General features: G+C 36.7%; 2 protein-coding genes across 5 annotated transcripts; one reads left to right on the forward strand and one right to left on the reverse strand.

Moving 5' to 3' along the window:
• Window positions 1-120: 120 nt before the first annotated feature.
• Window positions 121-8,747, reverse strand: sass6 (SAS-6 centriolar assembly protein). Of its 3 annotated transcripts, none has more exons than XM_027158613.2 (17): window positions 8,349-8,747; window positions 7,342-7,402; window positions 6,896-6,975; window positions 6,602-6,706; window positions 6,205-6,376; window positions 5,705-5,782; window positions 5,480-5,599; window positions 5,046-5,237; window positions 4,190-4,384; window positions 3,625-3,714; window positions 2,888-3,067; window positions 2,339-2,420; window positions 1,749-1,873; window positions 1,513-1,599; window positions 814-908; window positions 403-497; window positions 121-316 (listed from the first exon to the last, which is right to left on the reverse strand). In XM_027158613.2, exons 1-17 carry the CDS (start codon window positions 8,411-8,413, stop codon window positions 246-248), a joined length of 1,893 nt encoding a protein of 630 aa, XP_027014414.1. In that variant the 5' UTR covers window positions 8,414-8,747; the 3' UTR covers window positions 121-245. The 3 variants fall into 3 exon arrangements, with proteins under 3 accessions (XP_027014414.1, XP_027014411.1, XP_027014417.1); XM_027158610.2 differs by having other exon boundaries at window positions 1,456-1,599; XM_027158616.2 differs by lacking the exon at window positions 1,513-1,599 and having other exon boundaries at window positions 8,349-8,742.
• On the forward strand, window positions 8,745-11,026 carry lsm7 (LSM7 homolog, U6 small nuclear RNA and mRNA degradation associated). Of its 2 annotated transcripts, none has more exons than XM_027158842.2 (4): window positions 8,745-9,081; window positions 9,868-9,958; window positions 10,195-10,266; window positions 10,598-11,026. In XM_027158842.2, the coding sequence occupies exons 1-4, from the start codon at window positions 9,076-9,078 to the stop codon at window positions 10,738-10,740; spliced, it is 312 nt and encodes a 103-aa protein (XP_027014643.1). In that variant the 5' UTR covers window positions 8,745-9,075; the 3' UTR covers window positions 10,741-11,026. The 2 variants fall into 2 exon arrangements, with proteins under 2 accessions (XP_027014643.1, XP_047666270.1); XM_047810314.1 differs by lacking the exon at window positions 8,745-9,081 and adding an exon at window positions 9,085-9,129.
• Window positions 11,027-11,137: the final 111 nt, after the last annotated feature.

The raw sequence follows: 11,137 nt of genomic DNA on the forward strand, positions 1-11,137 counted from the left end.
ATGCACTCACAGAATGTCAGTTATCTTTATGTAATCACACAGATTTAGCACCATAGATAATTTAACACCTATAAAAATGTTTCATTTAAAACTGTACACAACCACTCAACTGCAAACAAATAAGCGGTTAAAACAGTGTTTAATAAATTATATGACAAGCATAATAGACGTAACATGACATGGAGGTGTGTAGAAGGTCCTGAATGTTGATGCTCCTTTCACAGCTGGAAAAAGAATAAAGTTTGTCATCCAGGGAAATATGCTGACGGAGCTACAGGTTTTGCAGTGACCATGTTCAAGGAGGGCTTAGAGATTTCTGTAAACAGATAACAATAGGTTAAGTGTTAGTTTGCTTATTCACTTAAAAAGCTGTGTTAAGTATATGTCTGATATTTTCCTCACCTTTGTTCAAGTGCATGCTGGGTACCAGGCCACGCAGAGGGATGCTCTCATCTCGCCTCTCAAAGTATTTTGAGTCCAACCCGAGTGGCTCCCCGCTATCAGACAGGGAAAAACAGCGTTAATGCATGTGCAGTCTGCTTACACTAAAGTCTGCTCAGGTTTCATCGAACACAAATGCTAGTTTTTTGGTCAGAACATTAGGAGGATTATTTGGTGTTGACATTGGTAGATCAATAGATCAATCAAGATATTTACAGAATAAATGGAATCAGGTTTATGTTTGTTATAACCGATAAAGTGCAGGTTTAAATTTCCGACAGCAGCTATGCCATACGGACCAAAAACAGGATTATTTTGAATCAATTAATTGTGTTCAACTACACAAGCGATGAACAAAATACAGGGACATACTTCTCCTTATTAGAGGATGACTGTAGTGCTGTTGGGTTTCCACTCCCTTCCACTGGAGACGTGATGGCTTTGGCACTCATGGGGTTAAACTGGACCTGTCAGAGACCCCAACACAAAAATAAATCAGTTTATACCTCAGCGCTCTGACAGTAGAGCAGCTACTAAATTACAGGTTTACATTAATGCATTTTTTCCAAATTTTTGTTTGTTCTCATTTTCTTTTCTATACAGCTCACTTTATAGGGACTTGTGAAGCAGATGCAGCACAAAGGGAGTAAAAAAAAAAGTGTAATCATTGATTTGGTGAAGTGTGAAGGAGACTTTGTGGATTCTCTGGAACATAACTTTATAGCAGGTATAATTAGATATTCCTTCTCCAGCCTCTTGTTTTACTCTAGACAGGATCTAATATGGCTCACAGATGCTCCACAGCAAAAGAGTATGAACACTGGAATCATTTATATAATAATGTGGTCTAAGTGGGATAAACACTTCAGTATGTTGTCAATGCAGCCCGTGACGATGTTTACTACGGACTCTGGTGCATACAAACTGCAAAGTAAGTGAATGCCAATCATTGGCAGATGAAAGAAAGTTTGGGAAAAGTATACAAGAAGCCTAGAAAAGTAAAAAGGAGCCTGCCTTTGGTCCCGAGTTGGGATTGTGTAAAGTGAGGATAGAACGTGGCCCGGCACTCACACACGACAGAGGGAACGAGTGCTTGGAGTTTAAAGTGGAGGTGACAGGATATGGCTGGCCCAGGGAGGAGAAAGTCTTACTATCAAGCTACAGAAAGAAGAAAAGGTTATAATCAGATAGCAGCCACACACGTACAAATCTAATAAGTCACAGACAGTCACATGTGATTCATTGTAAACTGATTAAGGAGATCAGAAATCAGTGTGTGAGAGAGAGAGAGATTGTGTGGGTGTTACCATGTTGTGAGAAGCAGGTGCATGTCTCAGTCCAGCCCCAGGCTGTGGTGTCTCAAATACACCAACAGTGTCCTGCTTCCTGGACAGCTGGTTTTCATTCAGCTGCTTATTGAGCCACGTGATCACTGAATGTCAACAGAAAATTACATGACGTTTTTTATTCAGTTTAACAGGTCTAATGTTATGAACATATTTGCATCTTAAGTAACTGATTTGTTTCATTCCATTTTTGTATAAAAATAAAGGACAATAAACACTAACACTTCTCATGCTGGGAGTCAATCCCAAAAAGACCATTAGGCACAAAAGACTAAAATTTGTTGACAAATACATGCCGAATCCTATTTACATCGTACAGACGCTGCAACGAATTTAGAATCCGAGTGTTTCATTTATCAACATGCTGCCCCTTATTTTGAACATGACTAGAATGAATTAGAGGTGTAGAATACCATGACCTTGTGTCAGTTGGGGATTTAAGCATTTGATGTGGTGTTGTTGTCGTGACCAGTTTGCAATAAAGTATTAAGAGTAATTAAGCTAACAGAGTTTTGTTAATGAAGTTAAGAGTCAAACACACACACACACACCGTTTTCGTTAGTTTTCATCACTTCTTTGCTCTCGTCCAAATTTTTAACAGTGGCCTCCAACCGCTCCTGTAACTTCAATACCTATGAGACCAGAGACACATAAAAATAATCAGTTATCACATAAAAATAACACAGAAATAATCTGCGAAATCAAATGCACTAATGAAATCCCATAATGCACTACAACGTATTGCCAAATCGTCTCTAGAGTTATCATTACTATAAAACTTAATGTTATTATAGCACAAAACGCTATGATTCTTACTCAGAAGAAATGATCTAGAATTATTTAAACCTGACACCACTAGGAAAACATTTGAAGCTCAAAGTTTCTAGCGAATGTGAATGACTGATTACTGAAATAAAACAGTAAGTGTCACAGCCTCGGAAACAAAGACAAAAGAATTAAACTTTATTTATATGATGAAGACGTGGAGGGGCTTCCACAGGGTCAGTCAACACAGGCAAGTTCCAAATGCAGGCCTCCTGCACAAAATGCAAAGTTTTCCCTAGAGAACAAATTCAGATGGTTAACCAAATTTGTGTACCTCCTCCTCTTTGAGCCTCAATCTGTGCTGTGTGTCCTGCAGCTCCCTCTGCTCCTTTTGCAGTCTTTCTGTTGTCTCCTGTAGCACTTTTTCCTGAGAGACAGTCACCGTGTTCTTCACCTTAATCTTCCCCACCAGAGCCTTCAGATCACCTTGCAGCTTTTTAATGATGCCGTTTGCCTGATGGACACAGAGGCTCAAGTCAATAGTTCCAGCATTTGAGTATTTCTGTTAATATTAACAGCAGATTGAACATCTTATTGAGCAATCCACATAATCCGTCACAGAATTCTGAGATAAAATGACAAAGCAAATTTATTATCATACAGATCACTCCAAATAGTCTAACTCTAGAAACCTGGAGAGGGTGCAAAGAGTTTTCTTAAAAAAAAAAAAAGACAGCTACTAACTGCTGATCTAGGTGGGTTTCATAGAAGGTTTTTAAAGTAGCTGGAATAACACGTATTTATCAGTCAGTCTAAACCTGATACACAAAATGTACATCATTGTATATCATCAAAATGTATATCATTGCTCAGACCCATAAAATGTATGTATTAGAATGTCAAAGAATAAACACACAAATATACAATTTCTCTGTAGTTGTGTCCCCAGATGACCATGCTACTAAAGTTATATGTAACTACCTTTAGCAAACTGCGACACAATCACCTACTGTTCAGTAAAATCCTGCTGAAAATAAGACATCATATCACTGTATGAAATCTCTGACAAACCTTGATGAGCTCCTCAGATAAGGACTTCACTGTTGACTCCAACTTGCCGACTTGCAGCTGTTTACTCTCAGCAGTTTCTTCAGCAGAGGTCTGAGCCAGGATTTAAAAAAAAAAGTAATAAATGAATATTATAGTGCAACACTATATATTTTTTGTATGGAAAATGTGTTTCTATATACAGTCAGGAAAGAGGTTTACAGCTTTACAATTTAAGCGAGATCTTATTTTAGAGACTTTCTAAAGCTTCACGGTTGTAACAACTCATCCTGCTTCATCAAGAGTGCACTGTTTATCATTTTAATATAACAATTACTGAAAAATGATCATTTTGCTAAAACATTATGATGTATTTAATCTTTTATATAGCACTTTATGCAGAATAAAATCCCAAGATTACGTGAAGGAAGTACAAGTGACCATGAAATAATCAACATATTCCTTCATGCACAATCATTATTGGTCATTAATATAAAAAGGTGGCAAAATATTTGAGGGTTTGATATCCATCTATTAAAAAAAAAAAAAAATCTAATGAAATAAATGAAATAACATTATTAGATGTTACCTTTTGCTGCTGTGTGGCTTCAAGCACCTCTTTGGTTCGGAGTATGAGCTGATCTTTGTCTTTCATCTCCTGCTCAAGCACGGCTACTCGAGTCTGCAGCTGATTCATTAGTCGCTCTTTTTCATGACATTCTGTATCGAGGGTGCTGTTTTCTCTCCGGAGAGACGTCACCTGCTGCTTCATCCTTTGAGACTCCTAGAGAGAAAATGTTACATAAATCATTTAGACAGTACAGAGCAGAGCGGCTGCAGCACTCCAGCAAGGGATAAAGGACTAGCAGGGATGTGTGATAAAGTGGGCTGAATGTTATCACCCTGCAGTTGATCGATTTCCTAGAACATTACATTCTGAAGTGTTTTGTTTTTTTTAAATTGTACCAAAGCAATTTGCCAGTTACTACAATCATTTGTATTTTAAAAAAAAACAACAACATACCTTTAATAATTTAATTAATATTGTGGATCATGCACAAACAAATTAAAACCTGTTCTCATATACAGTATAGCAGTTAGCACAACCTATCACGAGGTAATACAAAAAGGTTTATTTTAATTTTACTGAGAAACCACGAAGTGTAAACTCCTTTCTGTCTCAGACAAGATTTACCAACGACCGTCCAGCTCATTCCTGGAGACTCCTTCCATATATGTTAAATAAGCACATTTCTCCTTACATAAATCTTCACCAAATCAATGAATGAGTGAACCATTCAATCAATAATTGTATGAATGAGCTGTTACTAGAGACACAATAAAGAATGAGAAATGGAGCATTAGGATACATTTTCAGCTACACAAAAGATCCAAAAGGTCTTGTTCCAGAAAACAGCACTTTGTGTTGATTCAGTGAATCTCACCTCCTCTAGGCCGAGCAGTTTGGCTTTCAGGTCTCGGATGGTGGAGTCGCTTTTGTACTTTTTCTCTGTGAGCTCTCTGTTGGAAGTCTCCAGTTCAGAGAGTCGCGTTTGAAGCTGTTGTGTGCTGCGCTGATGAGTCGCCTCTAGCTCACGTCTCAGCTGGTCATTCTGCTGCTGCAGCCTCGTCTGGATCTGAACATGTACAAATACATGGAGGTTATAGGTGTTTTTCCCCCTAATCCATATATTAGCGATTTTGTCTCACTAATGATCTGAAAACAGATGACCTCTATATTTCTGTGCAGTGACACGAGTGCACTAAACCCTTTGTCCGAGTTTAATTTGTTTAAACAGTTTAATCGAATAATACCATGATACTATAAACACTTCCTCAATCACAGTGTAACATTAAAGCTTGGTTTTAGGATTTGTACCTCCATAGCTTTTTCACGTTCTGTTGTGAGGTCTTGTGTATGTCTGCTCGACAAAGTTGTTGTTTGTGAAGTCCATTCAGAGCGCAGTTTCTCCAGCTCCCGGCTCTTCTCAGACAACGTCTTAAAAAAAACCCAAAAAAAAAACCTTTTGTTTAGAAAGTTCAAGATTAATGATATTTCTTCCTTTTTTTTTTTTAATTACTAGCTATATATAGCTAGCTGTACCTGCTGTGCATAGTTTAATTGCCTAGACAGATCCTCTTCGGTCTTCTGTAGTTTTTGCTGGAGTTGCTCCTTTTCCTCCTGAGAACAACATTTACTTGTTAATCTTTCAGTTCCACAGAGTATGCAGTAACCTAGCTCAACACTGATCTGCAGATGCCAAGATTATGGAATTTACGACTATGAAGAAAGATACAATATATATCCATCACCATATCAAATGACAATATAGGGCAATGTTTTTACATATTTACAAACATATTTACCAACTTTTACATATCACTAGTTTAATAACATTATTACACTTGAACCACAACTTAGACTCTCACTTCAAACTGCCAACACACTTCTGATGTTCCCTTGTTTTTTATGATGTATGGTTATACATTTTACACACACTGTTAAAAGAATTATAAATGAATATTTGGAAAACATTAGGAAAACAGTTCAGGACAAAAAAAAAAGATATTAACTTTATAGCATCACATCAGCATCTCCTGTACCTTCATGCTGGCCAAGCATGTAGCCAGATATTTCTTTATTTCCACATCTGAGCCAGGGAGCAGTTTGAGAGACAGATGTGTGAGGTGCTTGAAGGCGTTGGTCTCCACAATGTTCAGATTAGCAGAGCCTTGGTTTAAAGCAGATGATGGAGAGGAAAGCTGCAGCAAGAACCTACAGAAAAAGACAGTTATTACAAATCTTTTGTCTATTTTGTATTTTGTGTATATACAGGGTTTTTTAGTAAACAACCAGGCACTTCGAGTACAAATCCATGTTAAATAGGTCACAGCATAGTAAAATATAGAGGTACTATACAAAAAACACACAAGGGTCGACAGGCCTGCATGCTGCATTAACGCCACTTACACTGACAGATCATTTTGAGAAACTGTTTACCTTGGATATTCTTTGCTCTGCTCAGAGATGCACTTTTCTAACAGGTCTATGAACTTCTGAGGGAAAGCGGTGAAATCTATCAGGAGACCCTGTTGGACTTTTAGGCTGTTGAATATAGAAAAGAGAGGTTTATTTGTGAAATTCTCATCACACTGAGACAATACACAAGCAAACTGCATTTTTAACCAATTAACTCATTATTATTTAACTACTAATTCAACTATAAATGAATTTAATTTGCTCAGAGTTGAAGCCAAAACCATATGAAAACATTTACTGGACATATTACTGTACCTTTGAAAATCTTCCTCTGATATGAGAAGGTTATACAGGAAGTAGAGGTCAGCATCGTCAGTTAGTCTCACAACCAAATCCTTTACAACAATTTTAAAAGAGAGAGAGAGAGAGAGAGAGAGAGAGAGAGAGAGAGAGAGAGAGAGAGAGAGAGATGAAGGAAATAAGAGGCTAGTGAGGGAACAACTGTTTGTAGCTGTTATAAGTGAAAACAGGAACTAACTCAGTTTCATGGATGTTCTACATTATTAAATGCAACAAAGAACAGATTAAAATACATTCTTTGTAATAGCATCAGAAGATTAAACTACTTCACTTGTAATGCTACAAGAAAATCATCAACTTAAATGTGATAACATTAACTCCATCACACCGCTGTGCTTTAACAGAACAGTGAGCCGTTCATTCCTTGCATAAAACTTGTCATTTCTTTTAGAAACACTTACCCGTCTGTGGATGGGGTTTGAAATAAGCTGCAGTTCAATACTGACTCTGATAACTGCTCGCCTACAAGAAACAAAAACACGAACACTACAATTAGCTGAAAATTATAAATAAACTGTCGAAATTCAGATTTTTTTTTCAGACACTGTCCATTCAGACCTTCACACATTTTTACAACATACATACATTTAAAATCCATTGCATCAGTAATTTCTTACTTGTTTTTTTTAATATACATGTATGCAACTAATTTACTTTAATGCATTAAATACAATATTTCTCTATACAAAATAATATAGCAACTTTTAATCTTATTTCTGAAACCATATGGTTTAACATATCCATGACATACATTTATATGATGATGAAAGGGGGATAAAAGCCTTTATTATCACCACATATACATTACAGCACAGTGGAATTCTTTTCTTCACATACCCCAACTGAGGAGATTGGGGTCAGAGTGCAGGAGCAGCTATGATACAGCGCCCCTGGAGCAGAGAGGGTTGAGGGCCTTGCTCAAGGGCCCAGCAGTGGCAGCTTGGCTGTGCTGGGGCTTGAACCCCGATCCTCCAGTCAACAACCCAGAGATATATGTGTGTGTGTGTGTGTGTGTGTGTGTGTGTGTGTGTGTACTGTGAAATGTGAAAGTATAAAACTAATGTAATAGACTTTGTGTGAAATAAAACTATTAAATATAACAAGCATCAAATTTTAACTAAACACTAAACATTTTAAATAAATATTTATGTAGTTAAATGCTTTATTTGCATATGTAACATTTTAAAATTTTTTTAACAATTATGTTACAAAAAATCATAGTTTTAAACGGGGAATTAAAAAAATACAACAAAAAGTATTTATTTTATCCCCTTGGTATCTTGACTAATTTAACCAACTAAACTCCTCGAGCAGCCGCGCTAATTGTTCAGTTGGTTGTTTAGCGACAGTTAGCATTAGCATTAGCGTTAGCATTAGCATCAACACGGTAGATAAACGATTTGTTTACCTGTCATCGCAGTCTTTACACTTCACGTGCACCTGCAGCGTCTCGTTAAAAAGCAATTCTGTCATTTCTGCTTTGCATCAAACTAACCCAAACAATAATTTATATACGGTAGTATTTCTGGGTCAACTTTAAGGCAACCGATTTTACGTGTCAACGGCAGATTTCGAGTTTGGCGCTTCGCATCCCGCTAATGGCCGCTAAAGCCGGAAGTGACGATGACGTCACCAAAACGTGGCGCTGTTCCAATCTGCTGTGTCTCCTACCTAGGGCACTTCGCTCTTAACGCGTACAATAACACATTCGCGATTTGTTCCACATATTCGGACTAGTGATGAGAAACGCTGGTTATTTGTGGGGAAACGTGTCGGATGAATATTGTTACGTGGTGGAAAAGTAATCTTTTTAAATGAGCTTTATTAACCAGGTCATTGTGACTAGTAACTAACAAGTTAAAGGTGAACAGAAGTCCAGTGTTATTGGAACACTGCAGCTTTGTGTACGAGTCTATAAGAGCTAGAGAATTATATATATATTTAAATATCTTTATCTGTTTATCTACACATATGGGTGCTAAAAGTTTTATAGTTTTTTAATTATATCATAAAAAATTCTAAAAGAAAAATAGAAAATTTTAGAAATAGAGAGTTAAGCAAACCAAATTTGCATTGGTGGAACGTCAGGGGTCAAAGGTGAAGCACATAGACGCGGTACAGGAAGAAGTTTGAACATGGCGGTGAGTAACATGTTCTTTTTCTGTTCCGTTTCAACCTGTGAAATATGTGTATGTTAAAGATTGTTGTTAAATATATATATTTTTGCTTGTAACAACTTTTAAAGCTAGCAGTATGCCGACCGTTTCGTTATTTTACGACGTTAAAGGATTATGTGTTAGCAAGCAAGCTAACAGTGTGTTGTGTGTAAACGGCCGTTATTTATCTTTTATTTTTATACTTTTTAACCTGAACGATCCTAAATTATCTAATTGTTTTGATCTTTAAACGCTTCTATTTTTTAAACAGTGTCTAAAAAAACACGGATGATTCACGAGTGTGGATTTTTATTATAATTTTATTTATTTTTTTTTATTTCAGATGTTTTAGATGAACATGGGCTCGTGGTATAAATGTATAAAGGACTTTTTTTATTTTTTATTTTTTTACATTTATATAAAGCCTGTTTGGCGATGATTTCTTTCTAACACAGACTGTAAATTCATGCAGTTCATCAATAACAGCTGTCATGTGTCACACAGCGGCAATTTCATTTTCTGTGCCCATGAAGCCATTTAAACTGAGTGATAGTCTGCTGATATTCTCTCAGTTCAGTTCAGTTCAGTTTGCACACTGCAGTCACTAATTTCCATAGGAGAGTCATTTTGTTTTGTCAGTTCAGTAGTGTGAAGGGAACCCTAATATGTAGTCTTGTATGTCAGTGTCCATGCTTTAAATGTGTGAGGATGTAAGAGGGACTGAGGTAGAACTGTTGTATCACTGAGAATTCTGCTCTGGTGCTGTTACAGGATAAAGAGAAGAAGAAGAAGGAGAGTATATTTGACTTGACAAAGTACATCGACAAAACCATTAGAGTAAAATTCCAGGGTGGACGTGAAGGTATGTGATGAATGTTAGCATATAACAGGCATTTCTTTTTTTTCTTTTTTTTTTTTCACGGATTGGAATTTCTTATGTGGATGACAAATCCAATTTTTTATTTATTTATCATCAGCATTTCTTTTGTTACATTTACTCTTTCTAAAACTTAATTGTCTTAAAGGGACCACAACATTGTGACAAGTGTTTATTTACAGTTTATTTGCTGCTTTATAACAAATGTATTTGTTGCACAGCGAGCGGCGTCCTGAAAGGGTTTGATCCTCTGCTGAACCTGGTGTTAGACGGCACAATTGAGTACATGCGTGGTGAGTACTTACAAACATCCTGGTTTTCAGATGAATAAAAACAGATACCTCACGTTAAACAAAACCAGAAATGCTTTTTGTTTATTTTATTTTTCTAAATTGAAAAATACTGTGACCTGTAAGAATGCTTTTAACAGACAGAGTGCTCCTTATTAAACAGCACATGCTCATTTCTGGCACAGAAAAAACATAGTAGTAGTTGTAGGGTGTTTAGGTGTGACATTTGTGCTGCATTTATAAAATAATTAAGAAGAATTTAAGGAGTGTTTTAAAAATATTATTTAAAAAAAATCTGAGCATTATTAGGGCTCAATATTTTGTGTGTGTGTAGACCCAGACGATCAGTATAAACTGACGGAGGACACCAGGCAGCTTGGCCTCGTCGTGTGTCGAGGGACGGCTGTTGTCCTCATCTGTCCTCAAGACGGCATGGAGGCCATCCCCAACCCCTTCATACAGCAGCAGGATGGCTAGCATGCACACACAGGGATTGTGTCTGTTTTCTACAAGGAGATTCAGTTGGGCAAACATTTGTGTTGCATCCAAATTTGTGGATGTCGTTTGTCATCATGTGTAAGTGTTTTGTTTTTTTGTTTTTTTCCTGGTTGTAACTTCACTCAGGAGATCTTTTCGTTTGTTTTCTAAATATGGTTTTGAATTAAGCTGTAAGTCGAGTGATCTCATTATGTATGATGGCACTTTAGTGCTAACTTTATTTTTACTTATTTTAATATTATAATTAAATCGGACATTCATAAGATTTCTGGGTTTACTGCTTTCTTATTTTGGTCACCATTTTTTTTGGCAGTTTATAGAAAACCACTATAAAGTGCTTTAACAGGACATAACACGGTGGAATCATGACACACTG

Source organism: Tachysurus fulvidraco, chromosome 2 (assembly GCF_022655615.1).
Source record: "Tachysurus fulvidraco isolate hzauxx_2018 chromosome 2, HZAU_PFXX_2.0, whole genome shotgun sequence".
In the NCBI taxonomy this organism is placed as follows: Eukaryota; Metazoa; Chordata; class Actinopteri; order Siluriformes; family Bagridae; genus Tachysurus; species Tachysurus fulvidraco.